General features: G+C 46.7%; 2 protein-coding genes and 1 non-coding gene across 3 annotated transcripts; 2 read left to right on the forward strand and 1 right to left on the reverse strand.

The window, feature by feature from the left end:
* Positions 1-113: 113 nt before the first annotated feature.
* On the forward strand, positions 114-14,369 carry LOC120908567 (probable cyclin-dependent serine/threonine-protein kinase DDB_G0292550). Its single transcript, XM_040319729.1, has 3 exons — positions 114-336; positions 5,985-6,684; positions 10,517-14,369. The coding sequence occupies exons 2-3, from the start codon at positions 6,542-6,544 to the stop codon at positions 13,974-13,976; spliced, it is 3,603 nt and encodes a 1,200-aa protein (XP_040175663.1). The 5' UTR covers positions 114-336; positions 5,985-6,541; the 3' UTR covers positions 13,977-14,369.
* Positions 1,616-4,714, reverse strand: LOC120908568. Its single transcript, XM_040319730.1, has 2 exons — positions 4,588-4,714; positions 1,616-3,438 (listed from the first exon to the last, which is right to left on the reverse strand). The coding sequence occupies exons 1-2, from the start codon at positions 4,600-4,602 to the stop codon at positions 1,990-1,992; spliced, it is 1,464 nt and encodes a 487-aa protein (XP_040175664.1). The 5' UTR covers positions 4,603-4,714; the 3' UTR covers positions 1,616-1,989.
* Positions 14,370-15,957: 1,588 nt separating the features above from the next.
* Positions 15,958-16,039, forward strand: Trnas-cga. Its single transcript has one exon. It is a non-coding gene; the product is annotated as a tRNA-Ser (tRNA).
* The last annotated feature ends 3,409 nt before the right edge of the window (positions 16,040-19,448 follow it).

The following is a 19,448-nucleotide window of genomic DNA, read 5'->3' on the forward strand; positions in this document are numbered from 1 at the left end:
GCTTTGTTTTATGAATAAGATACCATTTTTAAATCGATTCCTTGCATCATGAAATGTCAAAACCCCAAACACTTACCTTATGTTTGTAAACCTTGATTATAACGCCATGCTACCAACCTGACGCAAGCAAACGTGAACGAACGTGCCTGCGTTGATGCGTGTGTGTGTGTGCCTGACTACAGAAAGTACGGAAGAAAAGTTGAACGTTTTCAGACGTCGCCATCTTGAAGCGGAACATAAATGCGTATTTTCGGTGCCTTGAAGGCGAAAATCATAGTTGTAACAGTAGCGAAACGTTAGGAAAGTGTGTGGCAAAGCCATTAAACTAGTGTTTAGGTAAGTCAAACGGCCAACGGAGCCTCTCTATCGCCCTTAGTGTGCACGTAAAAAGCGTCCTTGAAGTGTGTGAATTTTCTGTGTTGCGCCCGCGAGTTCGAGACAATAGGTAGAGATTTGTCCAAGAAAGGAACGAGAATTTAATCTTAATTTGAGTAGAGATATGTGTGCTAAAGTGTGATATTGAAAACGTGCTCGATGTATGTTAAGAGAATAAAGAATGATTTCTTGTTCATATAAGGCTGGAGTTCCGAGCGAAGGGAAGCAGTTCATACGGTCGAAGGGAGTGGAAGTGGGGTGGTGCTTCATTCCCTCAAACGTCACATCCCTTGGCTCTGAGGTCCCTCGTTGCGAGCTGTGGGATTGCTTTCTTCGATGGCACTTTCTCGGTTGTATTAGTTTGTAAAAAAAAAAATACTGTAATGTATGCACCAGACTCCAGATCGGATCTTCGTGTGTCCGGCGTAACTAGAGTAAGAGTAATAAATGTATGGGATTATGGTGCAAGAGTAAGTATTGAAAGGAATGCGCGAGAGGCTCCATTTCATCATTTAGGGTACGTGAAATAGCTTCGTAAAAATGGTGAGGGACTGTTGATAAGAATATTATCTGTTCTGCAACGTCCGACTCGTTTCTAATCAACGAATCGCACCCAATGTTCAGACAAATGCTGAGAATGCTTTCCTCTGGCTGGCTGACTATGACGCTTGCGCAGTATTATTGACCTAGGTCAGATAAACTGGCAAAAAAAGGTTCTCATTCTAATTATAAAGTTTCTGTAGAACGTGGTGAATAATTTCAAGATGTTAAAAAGGATTTCAAATGTAAAATCTGAGCATGCGGCCAATTCAAACCGAATGCAAAACAGCCCTTCCAATGTTAATTTTTCAATGATGATACCCCTTCGATTGCTTGGTTGTTTCAATACAAATTACTCTCATTAATAGCTTACAGAAACAGTTCGCGTTTTTATCTTGCCACGAGTATCATTTCTTTTGTTTGAGATTCTGATTATTTATACTTTATAATGAATATGATAATGAATTCATTAAACAATCTGCAATGATTCCTATTGTAGTCAATCCACTGTATATCACATGCTAATTTGCTTTAACGCTCTAATACTACACACTACAAGGGATCGACGTTGTCTCGAGGTAAGAAATGTCTTGATGCAAGGAATCTCATTGATTTACTCATAAATTTAAAGATACCACATAAACGCTCTTTTCTATTGCAATTACTCAATGCACAATGATCTCGTCGCTTGTCCGAAACATAAAAATGTAAACGGTTTAAAAATGTTCCATACATTTTCCCGATGTCTTGAAATGAAGAAGACAACTTCCAGTACATGTACAGTATGTTAAAATGAGGATAGATTTATTGATATATAGATAGGGATGGGAATGCCTTCCGTTTGGCTCCGTACTTGGAGATAGGAGTAGTAGTGCCCACTGTTTTTATATCACGATTTTACTCCAATTAATTGCAATTTTAGGTCAATTGAGCTTACGTATTATATCGTTGTTGGATTTCTGGAGCATTAGCGCAGCAACACTGTAGAAAATAAATACTTTTGCTTTTGGAACACGATCGTTTCCGCAAACATTTTTGGGGGTGTGGTTTTTCCTCACCAAAGAACCATTTACACTAATTGTTCTGTCGCTTGGACGAGAACCGTTTGAATCCCCGCAGCTTGGGCGCAATGTATCGAAGCGGCTTTTTGGTGGTGGTCGTTGGAATCATCATCATGATCGGCGCCTTGACAGTGGTGCTTGGCATGATCGCTTCGGTGGTCGGATCCTGATACTCCATGGTGGTCGTTTCGCCATAGTTGCCGTACCCAAAGTCAAACGGTGCCTTGGCGGTCGTCGTTTCACCGGCCATCATCATCATCGAGTCTTCGGTCGTACGGTGCTGTTCCATCTCGGCCTCGGTTTTAAGCGACTCAAAGTCTAGCTGGCCTATGTTGAACGTTTCCTCCAGCTGGCTGGCAAGCGCCTTGATCATAGTGACATTGCGAGTCGACACAGCGTTGTGAAGCTCGGCAAACAGCAGCTCCGACGGGCTGCTGTACGTGTTGGCACCGCCATCTCCCATCCCCTTATCTCCCTTCTGTCCGTAGGGACTGGCACGGAGATATTCCTGGACGGCTTTGGGCGCTTTGGACGCTTTGCGGAACTCGAAGGTCCCAGTCTTGTGGTTGAACACGTACTCGGACTGTTCAAAATCTTTCAGCGGGATCTCCTGCTCCTCCTCACTGCTGGAGGCGGTGGTGGTGCTGGTGGACGACGAGGAGGAGTAGTAAGGCGATTGGGATGGAGCCTTCGTCGGAAGATCTACCTTGGTGCGCAGCTTGCTCACGATCGGCTGCCGTTCTTTCGGATCTTCCGTCACGATGCTGGTGTACTCTTGGGCCACGCTGACGACACCGTTCTGCTTTCTCTTCATCATCATCCCGTCGGAGGGAAACGTTACCGGGCCCGTATTTTCTCCCGGTCCACCAGACTTGGCCTTTTGGGTGAGCGTTTTGACGGCTGATTTGGCTAGCTCCAGTAGGTCGATCGGGTGCTTGGGATCCTCTTCCGATTGTTCCTTGATTTCGGCCGGTTTGTACGTTGGCTTCGGTGTGGCCACCTTCTCCTGCCGGCTGTGATGGCGCTGATGGGTGTGACTGCTGCCACTCTTCGGACGGTGTTGCGTGTTGCTGCTCGCCTTGTGGAAGCTTGGCTCCAGCTTAAGCCGGTGAGCGACCTGATTGTCTTCCTTCGGGGGCCAATATTCCACGTGCGTTCGCTTTTTATGCGCCGAAGAACCACTGCCGGACGAGCCTTTCTCCACCGAATCGTAGTAGTGTTCCGATCGATCGCTGAACATCGTGCTGGTTGGTTTGGGTATGGCAATGTTCTTTATGACCGTTACCGTCTTGTAGCGACCACTTTCCGGCGAACCCATGTCGGTGGAGGAATAGCTGTACGATACATCGCCCAGCATTACGCCACGCTTGAATGTGGAGAAGCTGTGCGGATGTTCAATCTCCAAGCCCTGCCCCGGCCATGCATTGCTGAGGATGGTGATGGAGGCTAGAAAGAGCAGCAACTGCAAAGTACACAGAAATTAAAAAAACCTATTAGCATACACTGTAATGTAAGGAGGGAAGATATTTTCAGGAATTGATATAATTATATTGTTGTTTAAAATGGGTTCGAATGGGTAAGATGTAGATCGTTCGTATCTAGCGGTGCATAATCTTCTTTCACACGCTTGTGAAATACCTTTCATCAACGACACACACACACACGTCCGTAACGCATCTGTCCCCCCCTATCCCTGACTCTTCCGTTGTGCAGACGACCACGTGTACAGACCACCATCACCACGCTGACACTGAAAGCACCAGCCCAGATCCAGCAGAATGGAGATCGTCAATCCAAACGCGGCCATTCTCACCAACTACGAGGTCATGACGGCCCTGAAGGACATGAAAAACAGCAAGAAAAAGTACGGACTGCGCAATCTCGCCACGATCACGTACGAAACGGTGCAGTATCTGGAGGACACACCGTGCAAGGAGCAATCGACCGCCGGCATCATCGACTTTCTGCAGGCGATGAAGGAGTTTAACCTGACCAAAAACGAGTGCCTGATGATGGTGAACGATCCACCGTCCTCGCCGCTGCACATACAGCTGATGATCGAGGACTCGGACGAGCGGCTGACGGAGGAGCAAGTCACCCGGATACTGGAACAGACGGCCAAACTACGGACGCCAGCGACACCAGCAGCAGGAACACCAGGGACTACTACGACCGAAACAACGGGACAAACGGATAGCTAAAGCTCCGGGGCGCGTTTTGTACTGTTTCGATCGACTCGTTCATTGTCGCTGTGAGAACTTTGCGGGAATGATTAGGGCGGCGGGTGTAAATATATTTTCGTAAGAGCAAATGCCGCAGCAAATTGTCCATGTTATGCGCGAGTTGGGGAACCGATGCTGGGGAACTACGAAAACCTAAGTACACTTCAACGGTGAAACTATGCCTTTAAGTTGTATTAAAGCATTTCAGTTAATTTTTAAAAATAAGCTGCGTTTCAACAGTGTCAGTTGCGTTGAATTTCGCTCTGGGGAATTGTTTCGATAACAGCTTTCTTTTAAATGTCCGTTGCAATATACATTTCTAAACGATATCACTGTTATCCGAACGATTTAACCAAGGAACACGTGCAAAGATCTGTAACAAAACTCACTTTCAGCGGATTCATTATGTTTCACTTTCTAACTACACCAACTATTATGATTCCCCCCGTTTTTTCCTAATCTGGACCAAATGACACTACACACTGGTGCAACACACTGATTGAGACTGCGCCATCTCGTTTGATAGCTAATCGCTTTATAGTGTTGTGAGTTTTCCAACTCCCCGCACCACACCACAACACGCTGGGCGAAAGAAAAATAACGGGAGAAAGGGACGTTTTCCCATTCCCTACTACTACTATTTTGCTTTTCCTTTCCGAGTCGTCAACATGGTGTCGTCGCGCGCTAGATAGAAGACGGAGAGTGCATTTCTACTCCTTCGCACACGTTGGGGATGGTGCGGATTAGTAGTAGCCATTTCCTAAGCGCCTGGTGATGTGTCCCCCCCCAAGGAGAGGGTGTGTGTGTGTGAGGCACAGTTTTTTTAGGCATGGAGCATAGCTTGTGATGTGCGCCATGATCGATAAAGTCGCACACAGCGTTTAAGGCCCGAAGTTCCGATGACGTTTTCCAACGGCTCATATCGGACACATCGGCCTGTGGGTGAGTTGGAAAGAAAATAGTCAGGCGGGTTGGTTTGGACGGTCTTTTACCGGGTTGCTTTACTTTATTTCGTTTCCTCTTAAGATTATATGATTAAGCCAACGATTAAGTATTAGGTGAATGAATGATATTGTATCTATGAAAGAATTGAATTTTCAGGAAACTATATTGAAATGGTTCTTTCCTTTGATTTGTATCAGATCACTTTTGTTAATGTAAGCCACGAACCTCATTCATCGAATAAGTTTGGTATGATTTTGGAAAGAAATTCCTCGCTATGAATATCTAAGAAACTGTTCCAGTTATTCATTCTTCCTCTAAATTTAGTAACCTATCATGTGGTAACTTTTCGACCCAACTTAGTGTGTCCGCTTTTCCTTCCAACAAACTCCACTACGGTGTACAGGCCCGGTTTTGTCGAGTGCGTGGAAAACAGGTTCCATCTCGTGCGGATGATGATCACCCCCGATCGTTGAGGCCGCCGCCTCAGTTTGTGGAAGAAGGCAGTGATGGTGTGTCCCGGTGGGCTGGCTCTCGTTAGTGAGCACGTTTTCGATGGCAGTGGAGAAGAGCATTGGTATTAAAACGTACGCAGCTTAATATTAATATCGACTCGAGTGAGCGACGGCGGCAAGATGCTGATGATGCGTACTTACAATGTTAAAATGATAAATTTTAGTGGGTACACTCTCTCTCGCTCGCCTTAAACATTGATCTTTATTCGGGCGTTTGCGATCGTCGTCGCATTATGTCACAATTTATTTCATTTCCGTGCATATTTATTTTTACGTTAGTTTTATATCTGATTTCGAATGGTTTTTTCGTTTGCTTTTTCTTCTTGTAGGATTCGCACCGTCGTCGTCGTATCAGCGCCGTGTGGAAATCGGCTTTAACAGGCCAGAGATAATCCATCATCAGCGGACACAGGAGGAAGATATAGCCCCGTCGTGACAGCTTCCTGTACCGTATTGGAAAATAGTTTTGCAACACGACAACGTGTGTGTTGTGCGCGCGAGACACATTGTATTAGCGTTGGTGTATAGAGAGAAAAAAAAAACAGGTTAAGACACTCTTTGCTGGCAAGAAACTAAACAAGCTCTCCGGCGATCAATCAAACACCAAAAACCATCCATTTGTTGTGCGTGTGTGTTCAATCCCTATTCCTCGCTTGATCGTTTTTCGGTGCCGCTTTTGGGTTGTTGGCGCTGCTCCATGTTGTTGTGGTCCAGGAAGAACGGCGCGGCCGCGACCGACTGTTGAGCGCTCGCGAAACTCGAAAGAAAAAAAAGGAAAACAGAAACAGTTCCCGGAAACAGGACAGGCTTTCAGACAGCAGCGCAGACAACAGCAGCAGACAGCAGCAACGACAACTGCATCGATCGCACCGCGCGCGCACCCATCATGAGTGTGATCATTCGGCTGCAGAACCTGCCCTTGGCGGCGAATGCGTCCGATGTGCGCTCCTTTTTCAAGGGTCTGTCCATTCCCGACGGTGGCGTCCACATCGTCGGTGGTGCATTGGGCGATGCGTTTATAGCGTTCAGGTTTGTATTGAACTTCGTTCACTTTTTTTCTTCTTAATTTTCCGACACAGAGACATTTCATTTTCTTCTCCTTTTTTGCTGGTGGGTGATAACCACTCTGATGACGTCTTTTATTGAATAATGCAAATAATGAATAACGCTCTAAGAGTGAATGAATTTTCAGGAAGTAATTGGGCACAAATTCCATCAAAAAGACAGGCTATATAGAGAAAGCTTTCATTATCAGTTTTTAGTGGCGCGACGGGCGCCCACACGTTCAAGGATACTATCGGTGAGGACAGAGTATCGCCCTCACATCGCCCCCTCCCCGAAGGCGCATAGAATATAAGAGAGCTGCCGTAGTTTGTTCGGTTATACAACGTGCATCTCTTCTGGGGGACCGCGTGTCGGAGGAGAAATGTCGCCGTTCGGTTGTGCAATTTGTGTACACAGATCGTGTGCAGTAATTTCGCGAAATTAACACGCCATCTAACAGTCTTTCCGTTCCGCAATGTTCCGTGCAATGCACTGCAAACGCATGTGTGTGTGGTTGTCCACACAGGAGTTGCGGGACCGTTCATATTTCGCATTTATAGGTCCCCCATCCACCCATCGGCTAATCCGCGTTCGAATTTGCATGGCTATACACTTTACCAAACACTGTTTTATGAGAGCGAGATTGGCGGGTTTATTTTTCAAAAAATCACAAATAAGCGTTACTGTGCGCGTGTAGTGCCGTCTGTCAGTGGAGGGTGTTGTCATGCGGCATGAAAAAACTAGTTATTAGGTTGAACTAACCCCTCGTTGCATGCTGCGTGCTGGCCTCTAGAGGTGGGTTATATCACCAGAAGAGGAAACGGTTGTGTGTGTACGCGCCTCGGAACCTCTCCCGAACGCTCTCGGCGGCGGCGCGGTGTGTGTTGCTTTGGCCAGTCGGAAGTGCATCTATAAGAGTTAGTATTGCAAGATCGGATCGAATCCGCGTAATCGACTCGCTCGATCATGTTATGCTTAAGATTACGCCGATGTGCCGTTGGGTCAGACAGTTATGCTGCGGAATAAAACATACACACTGCATATGTCTTCCTCGTAAAAGCGTTTCAGTAGCGGCAGCCGGCGCGTGAATTGCAACTCTTTTCTGCTCGTGTCTTCATCTTAACACACGCTGTGCAGGGGGGAGCAAAAGCTCATGGAGATGCATTTTTCTTTCTGCAGTTTGCTCTCCTGTGTCGTTACATATGGTACGTACGTGCGATGATCGACGAACTGCTGCAGCGGGGTGGTGAGTATGACGACGAATGCTTCTACTTTCTTTCACGATCAAGTTCGTTGGTTGGGTGCTCGTTTCGGGTGTGCACGTTTCACTTAGGATAGGGAGGATAAGGGAATCATCAAGGAAGAAAAGAGGTGGTGGTGGTGAGCATTGGCAAACAAAACTGGATTTTGCACCGCAACGAGATCTGCTGCACGAACGACACTGACTCCGGTGCCCCGCCGCGACATGCGTATAGTGTAAAGTAGTTTATCGTTTCATTTTCGTTTTTGGTGCACACAATGCAGGCTCGAGACTCGTGCGTTGGTTCCTTCTCGAGACATCGAGGCTCTGTCTGGCGTGGAGCTAGAGAGACATAAAATGTGATTCATGCGCCGATTCATCTGTGTTTGGTCTGTGCGATCAAGTGCAAAAAAGGACTTTTGATTTGGGAGCGGTTAATTGATCATAATGAGGTGGATTTTCCCGCGGATGGGCATTCGCTATGGATGCTCGGGAAAACGAGATCTCTACCGGCGACTGAAATAGGGAGGAGGGAACCTGTGGAATGGAATGTATTTATTGAACTTTTTGTTTCAAGCAAAAGGCTATGCGTTTTCAACGGTTATTTTCGCTGACGGTTATTTAAATTGCCATCTTCGAAATTGTGACTACTTTTCTTCTGTTATTTTATTTTTGCTTTACTTGTATGCGTCTTAATGCTATGCTAGGTTGTTGTAAAAATACATGCGTTGAAGGATGCTTATCATACAATTTCAATTATAACCAAGTTGGTAAGTGCAATTGTCAATTGTTTTCAATGCAAGAAATTACCTAACAAATGAAAATAAACTGCTGAAAATTTGTTTTGTTGATATTAAAACTGATTTTCCAGCATGTTTGGTAATTTGGGTAAGTTATGTTAAACTTCAAGCCGAAAATTCAAAAGCTGCGACCTATAACTGTTCGGTTACTACTGTTTAATTAACGATAACGATGACGAAAAAAAGTATTTGCGCGTTAATAATACATTATCTTTGCTGAATTATGATCATGTCGAAAAGGAAAATATGACCGATATGACTTAATCCAGGTATGTTAATCTTCAATTTAATCACCTCAATGCCTTATTAAAAACCATCAAACATCTTCTTAGCGATGTGAGAATTCAATAAACTCTTGCTATGCCCCAGTCATCGCAATGTGCGGACCTTTTTCTATATAGATTTTTTTATATGGTTTTTCACTTCTAGAATGCATATTCCTTCACAATAATTGGTTTTGGGTGAACGTATTTTATCATTTTCCTACAGCGTTTACCTTGGTTTTCATTGTGTTCCGAGGATCTTTGGATGCATCCAAGAATTTATTGGATTCGTTCCACGATTTATTGAGCGTCTGTTTTCTAGTGGAGTTAGTAATTCCAAATAAATTGTGGAAATGATAAAAAAATATGTGGAAATGATTAATAAATCGTGGAGCGCATCGTATTAATTCCGGGAACAACAAAACCTGTAATAAAAACCTTAAACATATTGTATTTTTAGTCTTAAAAATATTAAAATATGTATGATTAAAGTATGTCGGAGTCGTCCGAAGTTGTTCGGAGTCGTCCGGAGTCGTTCGAAGTCGTTTGAAGTCGGAGTCGGCTCGGAGTCGTCCGGAGTCGTCGGTAATCGGTTTGAGTTGGAGTAGGCCTGAGTCGGCTTTAGAAACAAAGGCCTGTATACGAAGTGCCCGAGCACTTCTTTCACTTTGAAAGACAGAAAACCCAACGAAATGAAATCGCTGACCAAAAGCTCATTGCACCGGACGGCTCCTGTTAACTTCGACCGACTCCGAATGACTCTGAGCGACTCCCACCGACTCCAGACGACTCCGGACGACTCCGAGCGACTCTGACTGAGTCCGACCCCGGGTGGAACTGGTGGTTCGGATTTTGCCGAAGTCAGAATCGGACTGACAATAGCCGGAGTCGGATCGGAGTCGTGGGTGCGCTTCAAAGAGCACATCACGATTTGCGACCCTCTTACGGATATTCTGAATAAAAATGGATCTGATTGTATGTATACAACAGTTAAATAAGCTATGAGCATGCAGCAATAACAAAACATAGAACTCAGTACATCAGTACTCAGCAAAATCTACAAATAAAAGAAAATAGTTTGTTTGGAGCTTTGTACTTTGGTCATCGGAACATGATACAGTGTTGAAATAAAAGCTATTGCTGAATAATTTGAAAATGTGGTAGGATGTATTGTATGTACTAATTTGTCACGGTGTAACATATGGAAATGGGGAGAAATAATGAAACTTAGAACATTAAAGGCAACGAAATGGGTAAGTATCTACACGTTTGCGCATAGTTGTCCGTCGAAGGATTGACGATAAGCATGACACTTTCTCAGCAGTAAAAACAATCAGCATTTTAATTTCCTACATACAGACAATTTGATACTTTTAGCTGACTCTGTTATCACCCGTGCCACCAGCAATGTTGGAAAGAATGTCTGTGTCCTCCTCCTGTCGGTTCGCAGCTCATTTCCTTTCGCGTGATGTTTTATGATTTTCCTCTTTTTGGTTTCTTTGTACATATTTTAGCACCGACGAAGACGCCCGGCAAGCGATGGCACTCAATGGAGGCTGCATTAAAAATGAACCCATATCACTGCTACTATCGTCCCGTGCGGAAATGCAGAAGGTGATCGAGCAGGCACGCAAAGCCGCCCTAAGCTACATGCAGCTAAAGCAAGCAGCGACAGTGGCGGCCATTCTACCGAAGGCTGCCGTACCCGTCCAGCGTCCCACCGTACCGGCCACTACTACTGTATCGCCCCTATCGGTCGCAGGCTCGAAAGCAGCTCCGACCGCTAGCAGCTTGGCGCAGTTTCACATTCCACCACCGGCCAAGATTGCTGCCAGTGGAACTACAGCACCGGCTAGTGTCGCGACCCAACAGCAGCCACAGCCACCGGTTATATCGTTGGCTGGATTTCTGGCTAAGGCGGCCGCAAGCGCAACGGTTGCCCCAGCCGTACCTGCCGCCACTACGGTTGCAACGCTCAGTCCACTGTTGGCGCAAGGTTCAAGCTACAATGAAATCCCGGGACTGTCGTTTCTTTCGTCCGATGCTGCAGCAGATGAGGCTGGCCCCGTCATGGCGCCGCTCGCTCGCGCTGCTGGACCCACACTGCCGTCCAACGGTGGCAACCTTTCCGATTGGCTGTCGGCCCTGAACAGTCAGGCTTCAAAGGCCGTCGTACCGCCCGTTGCAGCCGAAATGCCCCGCCCGATCATTGTGAACGACCAAAGTCCGTGGAAGTTTTTGAAAAAGGATCGTCGTAGCCGCAGTCGTTCGCGTTCGCGCGAGCGCTCGTACCGTCGCGGCAGCCGTTCGTCCTCCCGCGAGCGGGACAATCGGCGCCGCAGCCGTTCCTCGTCCCGGGGCAGAACGTACAACAGGGACGCGGACAGCCACAGTCGATCTTCTTCGCGCGAACGTAACACCCGCTGGTCGCGCAGTTCGAGCCGCGAGCGGAGGAGTGGTCGCGGACGGCGCCGAAACAGCCGCAGTCGCAGCCCTAGCCGCGACCGGTTCGGCCGCACGCGTCAGCGAAGTCGCTCGCGGTCGCGCGATCGTCGCAGCCATGATAGCAATAGCCGCGATCGATACGACGCCTCGAACGGTGGCCGTTCGCGGTTTTCCGACAAGAATGATTTGGAATTCGTCGCACTACAGCAGCAGCAGCAGCAACAGGGACAGCACTCGATGAACGGCGGTGCGTTTGCGGGGTTGAATCAGACGATGGAACCCATCTTTGGACTGCACACCGGGCCGGGTGGAATGGCGGATTCGCGTGCCCGGTTCGGTAACAACAACCAGCAGCAGCCGAACCATTTCTCTACCAGAAGTGGGAAAATTTCACCCCTCCCGAGCGGCAACGGGCTGAACGGTGGTTTCGGTGGCATGTTTCGCAACACTTCCCCCCTGCCGGAGAGTGTGTACTCTAGCGCCAAGTCGGGCGCAATCACGAGCGACTATGCGGTGAAGATTTCGAACCTGGAATCGGTCACAGGGTACGGTGAGATACGGCGGTTCTTCAAGTCGCACCTGATCACGACGCAAGGCATCAAGATGATCAACGATCAAAACGGGCGCCGCACGGGGACGGCTTACATACAGTTTCTGCGCAAGGAGGGCAAGAAGTTCGCCCTGTCGCGCGACGGTTCGGCGGTGCGTCGGATGCGCGTTCGCATCGAGTCCATTACGGATCAGGAGTTTGACTCGGCCGTCGATTCGTACCGGCCGGGTATGTCGCACAATGGGAAGGCTTGGGACGATCAGAACCCGCGGAATGTTAACCCCTGGAGCACAAACGACTATTCGAACGAGGGCCGCAATGGTGGTGGTGGTGGTCGTGCGGGAAGTAGCGATGTGATCGAAATTGCGGACGATCGGGACGAGCCGAGACACGACTCGGGCCGCAGGCCACCGCCGGTAGCAGCGTCGTCCGCGCTGGTGGTGTGGAATCTGCCCACGTTCACTACCGAGCAGGACATCATGAAGATGTTTTCCGACTTTACGGTGGTGGAGGTGCTGATTGTGAAGAACCACCACGCACCGAAACAGCTCGACGGGTACGTAAAGTTCCACCGGCAGGAAGATGCCCAGGAGGCGTGGAAGCAGGTGCATCGTCACTTTATCGGCAACAAGAAGGTTACGGTACTGGTGTGCCAGGAGATCGACTACGAGGTGGCGAAGAACGAGCACGAGAACCCGAGAGACGTGGAGGAGAGCTCCTCCTCCGAGCAGCAGCAGCAACAGAACGCGGACGGACAGATGGAACGCGAGCGAACTGGGTCGGAGAATGGGCAGAGCGAGGAGCAGGAAAGCGTCAATGGTAGCAGTTCCGGTAATGGTGGAAACAATGGTCGGCAGGGTCGCTCCAGCAAGCACGGCAGTCGGTGGGGATCTGTCGAACGGCCATGGGATGATGATACGAGTGAAAATATTGCACTGAAAAACATGATGCTGGAGGCACAGCGGCGAATGAATGCCGAGGCAGCGGGGGCAGCTAACTCGGAATCGAACGGCCCGTGGAACGTGCGCGATGATCGTATGAGTCGGGGCAATTCGCTTGGTAATGACAGCGATAATAATGGTAACTCGAACGGCGGTAATCAATCGAATGAAGCGATCAACAACATGCAGATTATGAACTTTATTAACAACATGAACCAAATGAACAATAACGGCAATGGTAACCAGCAGCAGCAGCAGCAAGGTGGTGGCAACTCACGCGATCCGCGCAGAGCCAACAGCCGGTTCGCACCGAGCAACGACAGTAGCGAAATGTTCCAGCGCACCAACTGGCTGCTGCTGCGCAACGTCGACTTCCACGTGTACGAGGAGGACGTGTTTGCGTTCTTCGGGCACGACGGCTTCCAGGCCAAGAATGTGCTGCTCGTGCACAATGAGCGCGGTGGCCGGACGGGCGAATGTTTGGTCGAGTTTGGTTCGGCGAGTGAGGCGGCCCACGCGGAATCGAAATCGTCCCAGAATCTGGGCCGACGGAAGGTGTTTGCGAGCCATCTCGATCGGGGACAGGTGGCGGATCTGATGGCACGGTTCCATGCGATCGCCCAGGGACTGCAGCCGTCGCACTGGCTGCCGGACCATCTGCGGAACGAAAACAGCAACGGCGGTGGCGGCAGTGGTGGTGGCGGTGGTGGTGGTGGTAGTGGCGGTGGCAGTGGCGGTAGTCAGAATGATGATCCGGAGAAGAACCAGGGCGTTGGGTGTGGACCGTACCGTACCTCGACGGTGGGACTGCTGAATCTGGCGTACAAGACGACGGTGGAGGACGTGCAGAAATTCTTCCAGGAGTTTAACCTACCGCTGGAGAACATCCGGCGGCGGTTCCTGGACAATGGTAATGCGACCGGGGAAGCGATGGTTCGGTTCCGCAATCATCAGGATGCGGAGAAGGCGTTGAACGAATATCAGAACAGGAAGCTGTTCGGTAGGAATGTAAGGCTTCGATTGATCAACGATGACTGAGAGGAGGAAGAACGGTGGAAAGAGGGCAAGAATTCGAAGGCTTAAAACACACATCACACATGGGCTCCATTTTAGGGGGCGGCCTCCATGTAAACCGAAAAAACAAACAAACAGTCAAACGGAAGTTCCTTTGCGGAGGTTGATCACGGAACAAACAGATCGCTCAGATGAGGAGTATCTACCAGTAGTTGATAAACTCTTTTTGTGTACCCGATTAGGTTAGGACCGCATTAGGATCGTATTTCTAAACGATTGGTAAGAGATTGAAGTATGGTTAGTTGAACCAGTGCGGTAGTGTATATATGAACTGCTTTCGTGTAGTGTATTTCACCATAGCATGAAAGCAATATATGTAAATGTAAATAATATTAATTTTAATAAAATAAAAGAAAACAAATTCACAGTGTTTCTGATTCAATAATTTCTAAGAATATATTTGGATGAGAAAGCAGAAAGCGGACAAATGACGAAATGAATTTGTTAGACCTCATTCCCAGGACTAAACTCTTAGCATACTCAGCCCCATTACTTGCGGTTCCAATAATGAAGTGCGGCATGTGACCGGGAACCGGGTTAGTATCGTATCACTATTATACATACATATCTGCATCTAATTTAATTATCGATGCAACAATTTCGTGGAACGCTTCACTGGCATCACAGCAGGCTAGTTGGTTAGAAATTCATGAGCCGTTTCGTCCGTAACGGGTTGTCAACAGATTCCACAGAATTCAGTTCCGCGTAATTTGAACAATTTTCGATCCCCATTCCTGGTAGAACACAATTAGGACTACATCTAGTTTCGGTTCGGTGGTAATAGAGGGATGTTATCGAATGTTTAGTTTAAATTATTCATATGTATCCGTTTGATCGGCAGTGTACTCCCATTTGCCGTTGTTACTGTACCGAGACAGCGCATCAGTCGTAGGGGTTGAAGTAACATTTTTGGAGGAAAAGAAGCTTAAGACGTTCCATGAAGTAGCACCTGTACCGTACGTAAGCCAGCCATCTTGTAATTGGTCGAGTAATCTGCTCATCAGCTTCAAACCTCAAAAAGCTCTTCCTCATGCACCAACGAAGATTTGTCGATCGTTGCAAATGTAAATCATAATCGCAGTAACCATTGAGTGCGTGCAGAGCCACCCAGATGTGCGTGTGCCAGTCTGCTCCAGTTCCAGTCCGAAGCGGGAAGAACAAAGCTTACCAGTGGTTTGTGTTTGGGCGCTGAGAGCAAATATTTACGCCCGGGGCTGGTTTCCTCATTTGTATTTATGCAGCAACTCAAACACAGCAGCCTCATCCGCTCGAGAAGCTGGGATCCGTTTAGTGTATACTGTGCTCCATCTCCACCTCAAAAGTTTCAAAAGCAGTTTCGCTGATTTCGTTCCATTTCTGCGTAGAAGTGTTGTGGTACATAAAGTAGATGGGTTTAAACGTCCGGAGCCGGTCACCGACGCCGAGCCGAGCCAGGGGGTTTCGCAAACACATCCGGGCTTTAACCTTTCCGGGAAATGCGTATGTTGTTTTTTGCAGGGTTCAGCAATTCAATGATATCTTGCTTTTCAGGAAGCGGGGGTAGTCGATTTGATGATCATTTCTAAAAATAGATCGCAAACCGAATCGAATTTCAAAAAGATTCTCCTCTCGATCTGCATTATTAAGGGTGAAATAATATCTCATTTATTTTGTGAACGATTTTTTATATTTTTTTGTGGTTTTGAAACATTTGATATTTGAGTGAAAATCATAGAAACAGTTCAATTTTACTAATTAACACAAATTAAATTAGAGCCACAATCGTGATGCTGTATCATATGAACCACCCTGTGGCGAATACCATGACATCACATCATGGTCATGCGTTGCTCGCAGCGTATAGCGATGTATTTATACATCCATGGCCTACTCTTGCCCCCTCCACAACTTTTTTCGCGTAACGTGTTTTAACTTTGTTATCTCGTTGCGCCCAAGGTGTATATGTGCAGTCGTGGCCGAGTGGTTAAGGCGTCTGACTCGAAATCAGATTCCCTCTGGGAGCGTAGGTTCGAATCCTACCGGCTGCGAAGCTTTTTTATGCTATTACTTCAACTTCATTTGCTAGACAAAGCGCATGAAAAGGACAATGAAAAGAGAGAGCCTCTCTGTTCTGCTTTCTCTACAATAAAAGCGATAAGAGCGGTGTGAATTGCATTGAAATGAAAAATGACTACATTTTACGACTTCTTCTTCCTCATGCCCCACAATGTGTGTGTGTGTGTGTTAATGGGAAAGGTAAAGGGAGAAAGTAAATGTGTGTGCCCGGGTCTCGGCTATTTTTGGAGCGTGCATGATGCATTACTTTTAGCTCCACAGCTGCAGCTGCACGCTCGCAATCCATTTGACCATTTCCCACGTTCGACAAGTTTGCCTGTGAATAATAATTTAAATGTAAATGTGGATCGAAAAAAAGAAGCCCGGGCCCGGGCATAAAAGCAGTTGACAGAAATGGGAAGATATATGTGAACTTTAGTTCATCGATCTTTTCCTGCCCCGGGGTCATGCACCCCACGCGTTCTATTTTAACGCGTATTTCTAGGAAGCTTTTTGGGAGGTTCCAGTGTGCTATGTTTTATGCATTTTTTTCGATGGTCACTTTTGGGTAGGGGTCATAAATTGTCCACCTCCCAAATCCCATAATAAGCGGATAAGCGGACAGTGTAAAACTCAATGGTGCGTGGAAATGTGTGCTCGTGTGCTTTCCACATTTTTCATTGCATCAGTAAAAAAAAGTTTCAACTCTTGCACAAATCAATGTTTCGTTGATGTTCACCTGTATGTGTATGTGTTCCTCCTTTAGACTGACCCCTTTTGTCCCCATTCGATTCCCTGCCTGCGCGCTACATTGCCGAAAGTGCATCCGGGTTTGATGACCGCTGGCTGCGTTGCGCATTTCGGCCGGCTCGATAAACATCAGAAACGCAAATAATAGCGACGGGCACACGTGCACCCCATGTGCACTGCGTAAAGTGGGATTGAAATGCAATTAATTTGGATCAGTACTAGTTCCGCAAAAAGTGGCACGAAGTGGGTTGGGATATTTATTTCCATAGAATCAATATTTGCCTTTTGATCGTGATTTTTGTGCGCTGTTTGTTTTGGGGGAGGTGCGCACATGTGTCTGTGCGGGGTGTTATTGTTTGCTCGGAGTGGGGGAACTAAACATTGGTTCCGCTCGATGTGCAAATCTTACAATTTATTTCACGAGAATTAATTAATAAATGTTCGTTTGTATTGCGACATCCGTATAAAGTTGCTATTAGGCGTCTCCATTGCAGATTTTTTCAAACTGATTGCATACCTTTGGGCGTTTTTGAACACTTCTATGTTTTGAAGTTCATTGCTAGCTCCAAATACCTGATGTGGTTGAGGTTTGTTAAGGAGCATAATTTACACTAGATGCGCTAGCATCGTGTGTAGTATCATGGTACAATATGATGATGTATGGTAATGATAATTTCCTTAACAAAGGCAGGAGAAAATAAGATACGAAAAACGCCACAACATGCATTACGAACTAGACGTTTGCCTACCTCAAGAAGATGTTAAATGTCTTCTTGGCTTTGGCTGTGTTGGACTCTGCTTTCCATTGCGTTCTACAGCATAGCAGTGCTCTAACCAAGGATGAAAAGCGAAGAAAAGAGAAGAAAAGCGTAGAGCGTGAAAAGAAAATATGAATGTGTGCTATGAAGCTAATTTGTACTGCGAAAGGAAAAGAAAGGACTTCTTTTGCTGTGAGTGTTTATCATCGTCCTAAAGGTAACTTAATTCAGGGTAACATAAACTGCTGTTCCTCCAACATACACTCACCCACACACAAACATACCAAGTACGTGACGGGTAAGGTGCGCATTATTTATATGCTCACTGAAAGGCGTGCTTCATATTCCGTTCCCGGTGGCGTTTAATTGCTACTTTCGTGTAGCGGATTCTGAGAAGAAAACTCTCCGCTAAACTAACACGTTTACCCCGTCACTCATTAAACGAGCAAATGGGCAATAAGTCAGCGAGCATGGGCCCGCCCTCGGTTGGCATATTGATTGACGCTTTTTGCGCAAAGTGTTGCCCACCGCCCACGAGCAAGACACGAGAACAAGAAGATTTCTCTCTGCCCCATTTTATGGACTACTTTTCCGGGAAAATTTGAGCGGGTTTAACACAAAAAAATGGTTCTCAATCTCCCTGGAACTGTTTATTGTTCTAATTTCCGGTCCGAGCATGAGCTTGGGGAGGGGCGATTTTTTCGGAGTAAAAAATTTCACTTCACCGGAAATCCGACTGATGCAGGGTGGGCTACTTTACGATTGTGTGCGATTCCATCGATTTTGGAAAGTTTATGCTGGCGAGAAGTTGCAACGAACGGGAGGATGGAAGGATTGGGGCGGCGGAAGAACCCCGAAAGCACTAAAAACAACAGTCCATTTCGAATGTTTTTATGGGCTCGCGAAGAGCCCGTTCGTGTCCGTGAAAGTTTGGGCAAATCAAACCTTTAACAACTGTTTTTGAAAAATTGAAGGTTTTTTTTGTGGTGCGCGGTAAGTAGGACATTGGTTCGCTTTTTTCTGTGGTTGTTCAAGCAAACGGCGAATGTCAATAAAAAAGCGGTATTTTAAGGTCATTAAACGCATGTTGGGAGATTTTTTTGAACGAACGAAACGCTATTTTTCTCCAAAATGACCAGAGAAATGAGGTAGAGGAATGGGAAGCTAAACCAATAATATCCAGAAGGTGCCAGGGCAGCGATTTGCAAAAGCAGCCTACATAATTGATGGCAACAAAAAGAGTGACAGGATAATGTTGTGTTTGATTTGTGTCGTTTTGTGCTTGTGCGCGGCAGGTCAGTTGCTAAAGTGAACGATACGCAGCAGTAAATATTGACACATGTAGGGGGAACTTCAAATTAAATATTTAAAAAAAATCTTTTATTAAATCGTTCATTCTTTTTTACATAGAAAACCTATCATAATTAAAAGTCCAACCATTTTTTAGCATTCAAGAGCAAAAATGCTCTATATTGTGTAAAATGAGAGGCATTGCTCTATTAGCATTCAATGAACTCAATACCTACGCACACATAAATGAAAATAAATGCTGCATATAATTATAAAATTTATCTTTTTATCATGCACATGCACTGGGGCATAAGTTTTTTTTATCTACTTCTGTAACTCTCCACTACACACAACCACAAACGCACACACACGCGCAAACACACATCAATGCGATTAGTTTATTGAATGTTTGTGCAGCACCGGGTCGTACCGCGTACGGTTGAGCAGTTCAGCGACTCCGGTTTGTTGCGCTTCCACGGGTCACGTATTATAATATCCGGCCACGTAGGTACGTTGATGCGTCACACCCGGCAGCAGCGATTGAAATCACGCATTAGACCATCGGGCGCACATTTTACAGACGGCTGCAGCTCAAGCTGCCCGC

The sequence above is a fragment of the Anopheles arabiensis genome, chromosome 2, assembly GCF_016920715.1.
Source record: "Anopheles arabiensis isolate DONGOLA chromosome 2, AaraD3, whole genome shotgun sequence".
Taxonomy (NCBI): domain Eukaryota; kingdom Metazoa; phylum Arthropoda; class Insecta; order Diptera; family Culicidae; genus Anopheles; species Anopheles arabiensis.